The sequence below is a fragment of the Pantherophis guttatus genome, chromosome 4 (genome assembly GCF_059756535.1).
Source record: "Pantherophis guttatus breed Tessera chromosome 4, ASM5975653v1, whole genome shotgun sequence".
NCBI lineage: Eukaryota > Metazoa > Chordata > Lepidosauria > Squamata > Colubridae > Pantherophis > Pantherophis guttatus.
The window spans coordinates 69,587,247-69,604,162 of record NC_142066.1 but is presented as its reverse complement, the minus strand read 5'-3'; the positions used below and the strand labels follow the sequence as shown (position 1 = coordinate 69,604,162).

The window sequence follows — 16,916 nt, the reverse complement described above, 5'->3', positions numbered from 1 at the left end:
TAAAGCCCTTCTCATGAAGCTCACCAGTTAAGGCACTTTACTTTTAACAGATAAAAGACATCTCATACCTGCAGTCTATGATCCAGATAATTAAGGCCATGGTCCAAAAATGTATCATCACCACCACCTTATACACAGTCATTCACTTGTAATAATTCTCTCTCTTCTAGTGTTCTTCCACAAACTGGGAAGCTGGATGATAAACTATTCATAACTTTCCTTCCGAGATCTTCTTTGCAGTATTCTTCTGTCCATGTAGTTAATAGTAACCAGTGGATTTGATAGAGTTGAAAATAGTTTTGTTGCACATCTGGCCCCTGCTTTTGCTTCACAGTGGGTACAATCATTCTGTATTTATTGTGATTCCTCATAATAGGCACTCTCTGTCCTTTAGAAAGCTGTATCCCCAATAGCCTTCAATGATACACTGTCCTTGTTGCCTATACTGCATTGCTGTTTATCTTTAAAACTCAAATCTTATCTCATCTCTGAAAAGAGAACAGGAGCAGGAAGATACTTGGGAAAGGGAGACAGGGGTCCGGGCTGATAATTTCAAAGCTAAACAGTGGAAGAGGGTAGGGATTGGAGAAATACTTAGATTGACTAGGCAGGATGTAGACAGATACAGAGATAAAGATTTAAGAGAAGAATATGGGAGGCAAGTTAAAAAAAGAATAAGAATTCAAGTATTAATGCGGGCAAGAGTCGATGGATAGGAGGCAGATAGGAAAAAGAAGAAAGAAAAAATCTTTTTTTTTTCTTTCCTTTTTTTATAATGGTGGCAGGAGGAGAAATTAGAACACAGATAGGAATGTGTTCAATAATAATGGGTTACATCCCGCTTGGATTACTGCAATTCCCTCTACATGGGGCTGTCCTTGAGGTGCACCCGGGGGCTCCAGCTGGTCCAGAATGCAGCCGCACGGGTGGTTACGGGAGCTCCTCGTTACTCCCATGTAATACCTCTCCTGAGCAAGCTGCACTGGTTACCGGTGGTCCACCAGATTCACTTCAAGGTGCTGGTATTGACCTATAAAGCCCTACATGGCTTAGGCCCTGGGTACTTGCAGGACCATCTCCTGCCTGCTTTCCACTGTCCTGTCCGCTCTCACAAAGCCGCTCTCCTCAGGGTACTGTCGACCAGGCAATGCCATCTGGCAACACCCAGGGGTAGGGGGTTCTCTGTGGGCGCCCCTACCCTTTGGAACAAACTACCCACCGAGCTCTTGACAGCCCCGGATCTCCGCTCCTTCCGTCGAGGCCTGAAGACTTGGCTATTCCAACGAATGGGCTGATGTGATTCTTGGGTTTTATTATTTATTGATTTTAATTTGGTTTTAACAGGATTTTATTATTTTATCATTGTATGTTTTTAACCTGTGTTCGCCGCCCTGAGTCCTTCAGGAGAAGGGCGGCATATAAATACTGCCAAATAAAAAAAAAGAGATTGAGGAATTACTTGTATGTGTACCTTTACATGATGAAACAAAAGTAATAATAAAATGGGAAAAATAGAGATTGAATGATGGAATTACTAAGTAAGTTTAAATCAGGGTGGATAAAAATCAATGATTTTTTTTTAAAAAAAATTAAAAATCAGATTTTTTTATTTAAATCGGATTTTTTTTATTTTTATCGAATTTATTTTAATAAAAAACTTTTGGGGTAAAAATCTATCGTAAGATAGTTTTCTGCAACACTGGGACTATCGGTGAGTCAACAGTGGGTCAAAGGAGTAGCAGAGATGACAGTTGCTCTTTAAAAATTATGATTTAAATCGAGTTGATTTAAATCAAGCCTTTTTACTAGTGATTTAAATCATGATTTAAATTGTGATTTAAATCAACTCGATTTAAATCAAATCCACCCTGGTTTAAATAACATTGTGATTGGTAAATGTTGAACAATTAAATAACAAAAAGAACATATTTTAATATAAACGTGTATTAATATTAGAATTATATTTTATACCACCAATAGCCTCTCACCGCCCAGTACGCTCCCATAGAGAGGGGCTTCTCAGGGTGCCGTCAGCCAAACAATGTCGACTGGCGGCCCCCAGGGGGAGAGCCTTTTCTGTGAGGGCACCCACCATCTGGAACGAGCTCCCCCCAGAGATACAGAAGATTCCTGATCTGCGCACTTTCCGCCGTGCCCTCAAAACATTCCTGTTTCAGCAGGCCGGCCTGGCCTAACTTTCCCTTTATATTGCTTTTTGATTTTATTTTAAACTGGGATGTCTTGAATTATCTAGGACCAGAGTGTTTAGTATATTTTAATTGGTTTTTTTTTAATTATTAACGTTTGTATTAAATGTATTTTTATCGTTCGCTGTTCACCGCCCTGAGTCCCTTAGGAATAGGGCGGTATATAAATTTAATAAATAAATAAATAAATAAATATAGATTGGATGAAGAATTAATAAGTTATTTTGTATGTTTAAATAATATCATGATTGGCATTAGAATAGTATATTGAAATAGTATATTGAATAATGAAACAATGAAGGATAGTATTTTAATATAAATAGATTCAATAGATTCAAAGAAATATGGGAAATATTAATAAGAACTAAGTATTAAAAATGGGAAAATTAGAGATTAAATAATGGTATTATTGAGTTTATTTAAATATTATGATTTGCAATGGAATAATAAAGTGAAATAATGAGTAATAAAATGATGAAAGAACATATTTTAATATAAATCGGTGTATTAATAGTGGAATCATATAGATTGGAAGAATGTAAATATGAATAGAATTAATTTGCATGTTTAAATAATATTGTCACTGCGTTATTTTATTTACCAGCTGAGGTCATTATTTCTGGACTATCTGACTTTCCGTACCTTGCCAAGAATTGTTATCAGTATTTTACTACGCATGTCCGCATTCTTTCACTTGCTACACACATTTTTTCCTTTGTTCTCTTGCCAACAAGGTCCGGCTGAGAAATAGCCAGCAAGAATTATTTCAAAAATGTAGCAATTACTTTTCTTAGTTAGTGAGGTGTTTTATTTTCTTTATAACAAATAAATGAGTTTTATTAGAAACTTTTCTTCGCGTTTCTTTTTCAGAATATTGCAACAAGGAATAAGCCTCGATCCATCCTCTAAACCAGGGTGATCTTTCCCAGAGCCAAACATGGGATTAATCAACGCCCTGACATCTGGTAGCAGAGGATGGTTCATTTATGGCTTTTTTCCTTGTTTTGTTATTTCTGATAAGAGCGCATAGGCAATTAGTTTTTAGCTACTGAGGTACACTAATTATCTTTGCTAAGATGCCGAAACAGAAGAAAAAAGGCAAAATGAAACTAAGACCACTCTTCCTAAATGATTTGATTGATCTTTCCAACGAAGAGGTGGCAGACAGGAGATTTTCAGATTTCCAGCCCCTTACTACAGCCACACGCCTGGAACAAGGAGAAGCCGTGGGAGAAGGAACGAAGGGAGATAACACAGAAATTGCTTTTGAAGATAACGTACTGGAATTGAGGTCAGTGACGTCTTCTTCTGATTATGCCAGCTCTCAAACTGTCTCCCCAGAACCTTCTGAATTTGTAACGCTCGATGCAAGGCCAAAGCAAACTGCCGAGCAAAATTACTCCCACGCAGAGAGAGAAACAATTCATTATTCTCCTCGAAGCTCTAAGCTCACCCTGGATGAGCTGGCTATGAAAGCCTTTCATGACCGTATAAAATTCTATGAACAGGAGCTATCCCAGGCAAAAATGGCTATATCTATGCTTGAGCAAGATAAGTGAAATAACTTAAGATTTTCAAAAAGCGCCATATTGCCTTCTTCTCCGGAGCCAAAGACACTCCCCCTGGTGGATCCTGTGTCAGGCCAATTAAGACAGAGAGCACTGCATACGTCACATGAAAGTCTCCCTGATCAAGTTACATATAAACCTGCCACGCAATCATTCCTTGTAACTGCAAAGCTGCCCGAAGCTAAAGGTGCAGCACCATCTGCTGGTGAAAGTAATTTACTACAGGAAGCTGAAATGCCACAAGTGTTTCCACAGGCCCAAACTCAAACAGCCCCTGGTGGTGTTGGTGTCTTTTTAGATGGAACACAATTAAACTTAATGCAGCAAAGGCAAATAATTGCATCTCCAGCAGGTCATGCCAATATTGCAGATCAAGCACAAATGGCAACTGGAATACAACAGATTCCAGTGCAACAGCCACAGCAATTGTGATTTCCCACTCTGTGTATAAGAATTGTATATTTAAATATTGAACAATGATAGTAGTCGAACGAAGGATAGTATTGTAATACAAAGGGAACGTCTTTTAATATAATGGTGACATGAATAAGTTAGAATAAAAACAGAAATAAGAGAAAGGAAAAATATTAGTAGACATATTTTTATAAAATAAGACAAGTGCAAGGATAAGAGGAAGGTTTAGAAACTGAATGGAGGTAGTATTATGTATGTTTAAATAATATGAAATAATGAAAGATTGTAATTTGATATAAATGTGTATTGCTACTAGAAATATATAAGCTGGAGGAATGTGATAACTATGATCAATAATAGTATTTTATCTGTACTGTAATGTATGGCACCCAGGTGTCACACTGTTCACGCAGATATATGTAATATAAAATAAAAAACTTGATTTAAAAAATCTTATCTCATCTGCAAAGATCCTTCAAGCATTTCTAGTTTTCATAAAGTCTTCTTTGTCACTTGCTTCTTATACATTGGACTTGCCTCTTTGATTCTCTTACTAACGTAGACGTATTTCTCTTATGAGCAATTATGGCAATTGCTTCTTTATCTAATAAATTGCTCTTTAGTATAGTTATTTGCTGCTCCCGTCTTTTGACTTTTTCTCAGATATCCCTACAAGCTTTCAAATATATGCCTGGTTGTTTGCAAAAACCCAAAATATGCCATATACATTGCAGCTACATCTTTGTCTTCACTTTTGTTTAAGGCATTTTCTCAAGTTAATCAAGTGTTTGCTGTTGAGCACTGCTGATAAGACCTCCATTAAAGTTCCAAGAGAAGGCCATTTTTTTTTTACTATATCTGAATCTGACAATGTGATTCAGGTGATCTATACTTTTTTAGACAACTTACTGAAGCATCAATTCATTGATAAAACATTGCTAGAAAATTACTGCTAGGAATTAAATGACCATATAATACACAGAAAACACTTTATGTTACGAAAGGATTAACATGATTTCTGTGTTTTTCAAATATATTTGTAATGCAAACACACAATTTTCTTGTAATTTTTTTTAAAAAAATTTCCCAATACAAATTATTTGCATGATAATGAAATCACTGTCTCTATATTCAGTTACATAAGTATGACAAATCCTTAATTTTGTTCTTTCAGGGCAATTAGTGTTAGCTCAGAAATACAGATGTACTAGGCAAAAACCAGAAAACCAAAAAGGGAATATGCCTAAATTTAATTTACACCAACACTATTCATTACACTCCTCACCTTTCTAACTTCCAAATCATCTTTGATTCCATTTCTTCCATACAATTTGTATATTGTTTTTTGTGGGTTACTGTTTAAATTTATACTTCCATACATAGCCACAAAACTCCAAGTAACACTAATACACACTTTCTCATATGTATCTTAATTTTTTTCCATTATTAAATCTATCCTTCACTTCCACAATCATCAATCCAACTCCAAAATACAAGGACATTTTCATTTAGATTTATGACATTCTTCCTTTTTCTCTTAGTTTTATACACTCACATCTATTCCTCTTTCATTTAATTCACTAATTTATTCTATTCTGTCTTTACTCTCTTGTATTCCATGCAATCTTCTACAGAATAGGCAACTAGGTTACCAATCTTAGACACATCCTTTTCATATACAATCTTCATTGGGTATGATTTCAGTGAGCCTTACCTTACCTTACCTTAGTTTGGCCAGTTTACCAGAAGCACCACTCATTCTTACCCCACTCTGCTCATTCTAGTTTAAGCAAGCTTGATTCTCTAATGAAGCAACTTTCTGGAAAGCCAACATTCATACCCCATTACTTTAAAAAGTACAGGCAGGCATGTATGTCAGGAATTTTCAGTTTTTTCATGCCATAGGACTTGCTGGTCTCAGAACCTCTGATCAACTGGCACTGCTTAGTGATAGAAAGTTGGCAATAAAATTTACTTAATATAATTTATGCTAATTTATGTATTAAAATTATCAAAACTGCATAAAACTGCATACATCAGTTATTCCATTTATTCCAAGCATATAAATTTAACTATTTCAATATACAAAAATTAAAACTTAAATTTCACAATTACTCAGGCAATTAATGTTCTGGCCAAATAAATCAGTATTCAGTGATTATTTTACCTCAGAAAAATTATTACAGACACCTGTGGCTACATTCCAGAGATTTTTTTTTAAAGTTGATTTTTCCAAAACCTTATCAAAACTCCTTTTTTACATTATGATGTGATCTGCTTTGGTCATTTACTTCTTCTTTACTGCTCTCTCCATTTGCAAATATATCTGGTATTCACTTAAGTGAATCTACCCACATCACTGCAACTGCTGGATATTGAATTTAGGCAGATAATAAATTGTTTTTAAAATCCATATGGATCTATTTTGTCAATGACAATATTTGTCACTTAGGAAGTCTAAAGATTAATATTTTCTTCTATTTCCATTGCTGATAGATGAAAACAAGCATATTTAAAAAGAACTACAGTAGATTTGAAAACCAAAGCTATTTAACTTATTTTATTTCAATCTATTGTGGTGCTCCTGGACTTTAATGAACTACAACTTCAACTTTAAATAGAATGCCTGGTACTTGTAGTGTAGCTCAGCAATCTTTAGAGATTGCTGGTTCTCTGCTTGGATTTTGGTTTTTGTTTTTTGACAAAGTAACTTTTATGCTTGTCAAGAGTGCTTGTAATGTAGTGAGATAAAACTATGAAAGTAAAAAAAAAAAAAAGCATAAATTTGAAAATTCCTGATGTATGTGACACAGCCTTATCATGAATTAATAATGTTCAAAATTCTTAAGGAAGTATCTTATTTAATTCTGATTATACTGTATCAGTAAATACTGACAATTCACATATGTCTGTACAAAAACAGTAATATGGACCAATTAGTATATTAAAACACATATTATTTATTTGATTATAGTCATCCCACTCCAAACAACAGTATTTACTGATGCTAATGTGAAGGGACACTACAGTAAAGAACTGGTATTTTATTATAAAGTTCTGTTTACATTTTCAAATAATCTGTATATGAAATACACATAGGCCAAAAAGTCTGTCATTATTTTCCTCACTGTAACAAATACAAGGTAATAAACAATTGTCTGAAAAAGAAAGTACACCCACTTTGAGTTCTATGGTTTTATGTATTAGGACCGTGATGCGAACCTATGGCATACGTGCCCGAAGTGGCATGCGGAGCCTTGTTACCTGGCATGTGCGGCGGCACCCATTCCTCTTCCGGGTTTCTGGCGCACATGCACGCGCGACGATCAGCTGATTATTTTTTTTTTTTGCGTGCGGCAAAGAGCACTTCCATTTTCCTGGGTGAGCATGCCAGCCAGCCAGCTGATTGTCACACATGCATGCACTGGAAGATTAGCTGGGTGGCGCGCATGCATGCGTTGGAAACCAGACATTCATTTTTGGGCATGCGCATGTGCCCTGGGCAGCTCCTCTTCCAGGTTGCAGCCCCTTTTCACCACTCAGTGCCGAAAAGGTTCACCATCACTGTATTAGGACATAATAAAAATCATCTGGTCCTTAGCTGTTCTTAAAAGCAGGTAATTACAACCTCAGTTGAACAAAATGAATGACATATTGCACCATGTCATCATTTATTTTACAAAAAGAAAGCCAAAATGAAAAAAGCCAAAAGTTGTGTAAAACTAAATACACCTTGATTCTATAGCCTGTATTAACACTTTAGCAGCAATAACTTGAAGTAATCATTTTCTGCATGACTTTATTAATCTTTTACATTGTTGAAGAATTTTGACCCCTCTTTATAACCTTGCTTTAGTGATTTGTGGGTATTTGTTAATGCTCTCTTGAGGTACCACCACATCATTTCAATCAGATTGAGCTCTGGACTTTGACTGGGCCATTGTAACACTTGATTCTTTTCTTTTTCAGCCATTCTGTTATGGATTTACTGGTGTGCTTGGGAACACTGTTTTATTGCAAGGCCCAATATCAGCCAAGCTTTAGCTGGCAGACAAATGACCTCACATTTGACTCTAGAATATTTTAATAGAGTTAATAGTTAATAGGTCCATTTGATGACTGCAATGTGTCCAGATCTTCTGGCTGCAAAACAAGCCCAAATCATCACTCCTCCACCACTGTGCTTGACACTTGCTATATTTGTGCTGGTAAGTTGTTTAGTTTTTGTCAAACATGGCACTGTGCATTATTGCTAAATATCTTCACTTGTGTCCAAATGACAGCGTTCCAGAAGCCTTGTGGTTTGTTCACATCAACTTTGCAAACCTAAGCCGTATTGCCAAGTTCTTTTAGAAAGAAAAGGCTTTTTCCTGGCAACCCTGCTAAATAAACCATGCTTGTTCAGTCTTTTTCTAATTGTACTGTCATGAAACTTAACATTTAAGAAACTAACTAAGGCTTGTAGTCTGAGATATAACTTTCAGATTTTTTGCAATTTCTCTGAGTCTTGCAGTCTGACCTTATAGTGAATTTGGGACATCCATTCCCAGGAAAGATTGACAATCGTCTTGAATGATTTCCACTTATGAATAAACTTCCTCACTGTAGAATACTGGACTTTATAAATTGTTTGGAAATGTCTTTAAAACCCTTTCCAGATTGATGGGCAGCAACAATTGCTGAACTCAAATCATTGCTCATGTCTTTACTCTTTGGCATTGTGTTAACCTCAAAGCGGAAGACCAGCAAACTCCTAAAACTTTGGCTTTTATAGAGGTAGTTACACTTGCTGATGATCAATTGATGAAGGGCACTTGATTAGCAACACCTGGCTATTATATAGCCTCTTCATACTGATGGAAGCAGTAAAGGTGTACTTAGATTTTCATAGATGGCTTTTCCATTTTGGCTTCCTTTTTGTAAAATAAATGATGGTATAGTGTAATATGTCAAGTGTTGCTGTTCATCTGAGACTGTATTTACCTACCTTTAAGGACCAGATGATTTTCACTATGTTCTACATAAAACCATATAACTCAGAGGGTGTACTTTCTTTTTCACATCACTGTAGACAAGATCTTTTTCAATACAATAATTGCAGAAGGCAACCTACACAATATTGCTTTTAGTCAGGTAAATATAACTTTTAAAGTTCTTGCTCATTTTATTCATAATCATTTAATGATTTTAATCCTTTTACAGCCACAAAATACTACAGAAAAATAACAATTTTCTTTCTTAAAATAAACCTTTGTAAGTTATATGCTATAGTGAACTATATATAGCAGTATCAATTTCATATAGTGAGCAGAGCTGCTAGTGATCATATTAATCAACTGGAAGTTTTTAGATCAATTAAAAAAATCTGTTAATTTAGTGAACAGTTCAATTCAAAATAATCTTATAAATATTTACAAAACTTTAAGTGCCACTTCTTAAATGAGGCTCTGTTTCAGTACAGTATAGAATGTTACTTCCAAAACAGTACATACTGAGACATGTCCAGGGATTATCTGAAATAAAAAATATTTCCATTGATAAAATATTCTTAGCAAAAATCCATTATGGGTTAAAATTGTTCAGGATAATCACTGTTTGCCATATTGTAATCTGCTTACAAAATCTGAGATTTTAATATTAGTGGTTTAAATATTGATATTAAAATCAGAAATGAACTGAAGAAAGATCAGCATTTTATTGTTTTTTTACCAATACTGCTCTAGGGTAGACTTACTCATCCCTATTCAGAAGTCAATCTCTTCCATTCAAACACATTTATTTCCAAATAGGTATATACAGTATCGCCACTGGTATTTTTGCATTTTGGAAATTACAATACTGAAACTTCTTCACTGGGAACTCATCTTCCATTCCATACCCACTTTATTCAGAATAACATAATAAGATTTAGAATACTTAAAGCTCTTCTCTCTAGAACCCTCCTTTGGAAGTAATTTTCCTTTGTTACCATTAAGTGAGAATTATAATGTTTCAATTAAAGTATTTTGAATTCCCAGTAATTTACAAAGAGATCTCCCTTTCAAACAATTACTGCAGCCCAAAATAGAATGCTGTGAAAGAGTATTGTTGGATTTGAGTAGAGGACAGGAATACATTCTTATCTCTAAAAATATAATCAGCTCTGCCCCTTCTTTCTGCAGATGAGCCTCTGACTGTTCATCCATCTACCTGTTCAGTAACATTATTTTGTCTACAGATCTCAAAATACTTAGGTGGCTCAGAAAGCACCAGTGTGAACAAAGGATTATTTTCATTCGGCACTTGTTCTCATCACATCTCGAGAGTTTGCACCTTTTGAAAACATTCTTATAAAAAGCTGGTGCCTTAATTCCCATTAAACTGGACAGAAGGTTCAAACTGATCCTCTCACAATTCTTTAAATTCTTTTAAAATAACTTGTCATACTGGATGCCCATTGCCTAAATAATCACATACTATTTATGACATCCAGCATTTAGAAATATTTAGTTATGTGCTAGGTGCTGAACGAAGAAGTAAAATTACAATTTCTCAATTCCGAGACAATCTCTGCTTCTCCGAAAACACCTTCCCTTTCTCATACATTCACTTCCACCTCGTTATCTAATCTCCCATACGCCCTTCTCAGTCATCACTCCCCATTTATCTTTATTTCTCCGCAGACTTCTTGTACCTTCACAACCTCGCTTACCCTACTAGTACCCCTTCTAATTCAAGCCCTACTGTATTTAACTAGAGGAGGGGCTTTCAAAGACACCTCTCCCAGGCTGCCCTTCGTAGCAAGCCCCACCCCTCGCCCTATAGACAACCCCCACCTTAACTTGCGTGAGTCCCATCCCCCGCCCCCAAGCACGACAAAGAGCCCCTGAGCGGGTGTGTCTTTTCCGTCCTCTGCCCATCGCCCGTCTACTCGCTAACCCACTCCCTGGTAATAGCACCTACTGCCGCCGGTGGCTTCCCGCCCACCGCGCTGCCTTTCACTTTCTGTCCGAGCGCCGGGTTCACTTCACTGATCTTCCCCGTCTTCTTGTCCCCAGCTTCGGACAACAGAGCGCCAAACCCCGCGGCGGCCCAATGGCCACCGCTCTCATTGGAGAAAACCTGCCGTCGTCGGGATTGGATATCTCTCCCCCTCCCCGCCCAGCAGGGCCAGGCAGCTACCAATCGGCGGCAGAAGGAGGCAGTGTCAGCGGCAATTGAGGGGTGGAGAAATCGTTTCTCTCCCCCCCCCTCCTCCCCACGTGCGGGGCGGGAAAGGAGAGGGAAGTTCTTTGTTCTCGCGCTGGCTAGCTAGAAGAGATGGGGAGCTTTCTCCTTCTCTTTTCAAAAACTTAATACCACACACACACCCCTCTTTACCGGCAAGCTCTGTTCCAGTATACTTTGCGGAAAGAGGTGGCCGAAGCATGAAAAGTCTTCCTTCTAGGGTGCGATCGGAGAAAGAAAATTCAAGCCCCGTCTAAACAGAAGGAATAAGTGTCCTAGGGGAGCATTCGCCCAAATCGGCTCTTTAAATCAGGCTACCGTTAACGGTCTCAATAGCTGGAACGCTTTTTTTCCTTTTTTTGCGCGCGCGCGCAAGTGTCAGTGAGCGCGCCTGCTGTGGAACACAAATGAGCGCCTCGAGATCGGGCTCGGTGCCCAGCTCCCGCCGTCTCCTGTTGCAGTCACCGCCTACTCGGAGAGTTGGTGTTTTCTCCAATAACGAAACGGATGTAGGCAAAGCGCTGTGGAGAAGCGAATTTGCCCAAAATATTTCCCTGATTTCGAACAGAATTATATTGCATCATCGAATATTTAACACACACATTAAATCAAGAAATATTTAATAGGTGGATCGTGCTTTTGTTTTCAAATTCAACTGCAAATCATGTTGCATAATAACGTAGACAAAATTGGCAATTATCTTGAACTTAGAATCATATATTTCCCGCGCCTTAGAAACTTAGGCTGCAACTGCTATAAAGGCATTTATAGCGTGAGCCACATTTTTTCATAAAAATAGATAAAATTGTATTGTGGTGCATTCATTAACCTCTCAGCCTCCCATGCTTTCGAGAGAATTGTACTAAAGAGAATGTGATTTGGGCTGATCAGCACTAGTATTTTATCTTGAATACAACAGGTAGTACTCAACGACCACAATTGAGCTCAAACTTTTTGTTCATAACTGAATTTTGCCCCATTTTACTACTTTTTGTGCTAGTTAAGTGAATCACTGTTGTTAAGTTACTAACAGTGTTGTTAAGTTAATATGAATCTGGCTTCCCCAGATTTGCTTGTCAAAAGGTTGCAAAAGGTGATCACATGACCCCAAGATACTGCAACCATCCAAATTTAGATCACATGACTATGGGGATGATGCAATGGTCGTAAGTATGAAAAATATTCATAAGTCACTTTTTCCAGTGCTGTTTTAACTTTGAACAGTCACTAAATGAACTATTGTAAGTCAAAGACCACCTGTATTTTTATTCAGAAGAAAGCCTTACTGGCTTTTTTTGCAGGTCATAAATTTTCAGTTAACCATGATATATCAAATTAATCATTAAAGTCAAATGAAAAATGGGTCTAAGATGAAATATAGAGAAAACTAATTTAATGGCCATAGATTCAGCATCCAAACACTACCTATATACATAATAATAAATTAAAAGAATAGAATAGAATAGAATAGAATAGAATAGAACAGAACAGAACAGAACAGAACAGAACAGAACAGAACAGAACAGAACAGAACAGAACAGAACAGAATAGAATAGAATAGAATTCTTTATTGGCCAAGTGTGATTGGACACACAAGGAATTTGTCTTTGGTGCATATGCTCTCAATGTACATAAAGAAAAATAAAATACATTCATCAAGTATAAGATACAACACTTAGTGATAGTCATAGGTTACTAATAAGCAATCAAGGCATACTAGGAAACAAAACTATAAATTGTAAAGATACAAGCAACATGGTTATAGTCATAAGTGGGAAGAGACAGGAACTAGGAAGGATGAGAAGAATAATAGTAATACAGTATTAGTAAATAATTTGACAGTGTTGTGGGAATTAGTTGTTTAGCAGAGTGATGGCATTTGGGAAAAAACTGACCTTGTGTCTAGTTGTTCTGGTGTGCAGTGCCCTATAGCATTGTTTTGAGGGTAGAGGTTGAAACAATTTATGTCCAGGATGTGAAGGGTCGGTAGATATTTTCACAGCCTTCTTTTTGACTCGTGCAGTATAGAGGTCCGCAATGGAAGGCAGGTTGGTAAAAATTGTTTTTTCTGCAGTTCTAATTATCCATTGAATTCTGTGTCTGTCTTGTTTGATTGCAGAGCCAAACCAGACAGTTATAGAGGTGCAGATGACAGACTCAATAATTCCCCTGTAGAACTGAATCAGCAGCTCTTTGGGCAATTTGAACTTTCTGAGTTGGTGCAGAAAGAACATTCTTTGTTGAAGAAAACATTCGATTACGTTTTTGCCTCACTGGTACAATCCATGACAAAAAATACTAACAATATAAATAGTATAAAGAATAATCTCTATGCAAATAATTGCGTGTGCATGGAGTGATTGTGGTTGTGTTTAAGAATCTGATAGCCCAAGGATAGAAACTATTTTTAAACCTATTTGTTCAGCTGGCTATCCTTTTATTCTTCTGCCCGATGGTAGAAGTGCAAAGAGACACTGACCAGGATGTGAATCATCTCTGAGTATCTTTCTTAGTCTGCTAAAGCAGCAAGACCTGGCAATGTCATCCAGGGGTGTTAGAGGGCAACCAATGGTTTCTTGTGCCGAATTGATCACTCTCTGTAGTGCCTTCCTGTCCGCAACAGTTAAACCAGTGTATCGTACTGTAATGCAGTAGGTGAGGACCCTTTCTATCATGGACTTTCTATTGTGGTCATCATCATTGTTCCACCTGATTTTTTCGCAGGACTCTAAGGAAATGAAGTCTCTGTTGGGCCTTGCCAATCACCAGGGACGTGTTGTTTTTCCAGGTGAGATCTTGACTAATAAGCACTCCCAAGAACTTAAAAGAGGAAACCCTCTCCACACAGCCCCCCTCGATATACAGTGGGGCAGATTCCTCTCTGTGCTTTTGGAAATCTAGCACCATCTCTTTTGTCTTACTAGTATTTAGATGTTAGAGCAACCGGTCTGAAGTCATTCAGTTCCTTGATGGAGAATTTCTTCGGCACTGGGATGATAGGACAGCATTTGAAGCAAGAAGGAACATAGCACATCTCTAGTGATTTATTAAAGATGTGGGTGAAGGCTTCCAGCGGTGACGTCAACGTGTTAGGGACGAAAGGAACGGTGCTCTGTTTCCAAAGCCCCTAATATCCTCGCTGTGGGCGCTGATTTCTGTGCTACCAACCCCGTAGAGGTCGGTAGAAGAAGGGGAAATTTCTGAGGACCTCAGGGAGGGCGGCAATCCCCCCGAAGGTTCAAGATAACTCCTCTAACTCGGAACGAGGAAGAACCAGCCACCCGGCTGGCCAGAAACGCTGACAGCTGTTAAGAGGGAAGTGAAGATTGAAAAAGAAAAGCATCGGTGAAAACAGAAGTGAGGATTAAAGATTGAAAAGGTATATCTGCATTTTCTAACAGTTGGGAGAAGCGGGCGGAAGGAACCCTTGAGTAAAAGAGGAGAAAGAGAAGCGGCGACCGATAAGTGGAGTGAAGGGGAGGAATCCATATTGAAAGTGACAGCGCGTAATCTGGTAGTCAGTGGAATCCGAAAGAATCCAGAGGGAATGCGGTTGAACGAAGTGTGTGCTTGATAACCAGAGCTTTATAACAAAAAGCTGCGAGAGCAAAGGTCTCTGAAAACTTAAAAGACCTAACGGGAGGACTTTTAGAGCCCCAGATATCCATATAAGAAAGGACGGTGAAGCCATATTGAGCAACGGCAGGGAGAACGCAGTCAACTTAGAACTTATAACATTGCTGCCAATACTTACTGGACAATTCAGATAAAGGCTTCCTTATAATTGGATAATAAAGTAACGGGACTATTGGATTGAGTTATTTGGGGAAGCAGACGCTTGATACATTTGGCGCACGATCGGTGTGTATTGGACAAAAAGTAAATACATTGGATTTATAATTTTTGTTTCTGCCACGGCTTATCCCGGTGAGGACTTGAACTGAGGATTACGGAACAAGTGGATAATATATGGATATATTATATTGAAACTATTGACAGTTGAAAGGAAGTGGACTTGAACTATAATTGGATATTTGATATAAAGATTGCCAGAATACAAGATACTACTAAGACCAACTACTAATTACCAACAGTGACTAAGAAGTAATATTTGGTGTATATATACTCACTGCTTTGGAAATCTATACTTATATGACTGCATAACATTACCTTATACTTATATTGTACTCATTAAGTGAATTATTGCCTTATTAATTTGTTTTTATATATTTATATATTTAGAATCAGAGATATAGATTTTATTATAGCTAAATATAATTTCTATTAATTTGTCTTTATATAGTTAGAATCTCAATGATTTGTTAATTTGTCTTAATACAACTAGAATCAGAGATCCGGATTATATTATATAAATTAAAATAAATTGGATAAATTAGATAAGTAAGATAAATATTTAGACAATTGCTTAAGGAACCTACGTTTGACATATGATTGCATGGTATGACCTTATTTATAAGAAGTGTATATTAATAGATTAAGTGATATATTAATTTGATCTATATATAGTTAGTATCAAAGATTTAGTCCATAGTATATTAGATACATTTATATTAACCACATCCCTTTACCTTCTGAGAGAAATCATATAGCACTTACTCCCTACTTACTAATATACCACTTACTCAAATACTTAATACCAGGGAGAATTAGCTGATGGATTGCTAGAACGCTACATTTTTCCCTCGACCCTCCCACTTAGCTTCCCATGCTGATTGATTTATAAGTAAAAGGAGCCTGGAAAAAAGCGAAAAATAAATTTGGGTGAAATTAAATAGACCTAGAAATATTGACCAGTACATGAAAATCTGGGAAAGAATAAAAAAAGAGATAATAATGGCGACCACAAGTATAATGACAACAGCTAAAATAAGTAAGAAAACACCATCGGGCCAAATGATACTTATGACCTCACCAGCTCAACAGAAAGTAATTGAAACCACAGAAAAGGAGAAGATGAGCCCTGCCCTACAGAACATCCACTCCGCATTAGCAATGATCCAGGAAGGCATGAATAGAATGCAGGAAACCATGGCACATAATCATGAAGAGACCAAGAAAAATCATGAAGAATTGAGGTCAGATGTGAGTGAAATTAAAGATAACATCAAAAATATGGATGAGAAGATAGAACAAATTCAGCAAAACATAACAGAAAACGAGCAGAGGATCCAAAAGGTGGAAGAAAGAGTAGAATATGCGACCAACAGAATGGAAAGAATGAAACAAGATCAAGGGGCATTTAATAAGGAAACTGAGGACGCGTTAACCTATCTGGAAATGGAAAAGGCATCATTCTACTTACGGTTTCAAAATGTAGAAGAGCAGAAGGATGAGGATCTAAGTGAAATAATGATTGAGATACTGGCAAAGGCAACCCAGGTGGATAAGGATGAACTGTGAAATGGAATGGATGAAATATATAGGGTGTACACGAACTACACAAGAAGAAACAAATTACCCAAAGAAATTCACATAAGATTCACGAAAAAATCTATTAAGG

At 37.1% G+C, this 16,916-nt stretch overlaps 1 protein-coding gene across 9 annotated transcripts in view; it reads right to left on the bottom strand.

Moving 5' to 3' along the window:
* The window catches only part of EZH2 (enhancer of zeste 2 polycomb repressive complex 2 subunit), a 92,718-nt gene extending 80,974 nt beyond the window's left edge, over positions 1-11,744 (bottom strand). For 2 of the 9 annotated variants that reach the window (XM_087892379.1, XM_087892381.1), the window contains exon 1: positions 11,549-11,729. In XM_087892379.1, coding sequence (XP_087748505.1) covers positions 11,549-11,597 — 49 coding nt within the window. In that variant the 5' untranslated portion in view covers positions 11,598-11,729. Of the gene's footprint in view, positions 1-11,127; positions 11,375-11,548 lie in introns of those variants that run through there. The other 7 variants (XM_034416479.3, XM_087892382.1, XM_087892380.1 and 4 more) reach the window with 6 other exon arrangements.
* Between the last annotated feature and the right edge of the window lie 5,172 nt (positions 11,745-16,916).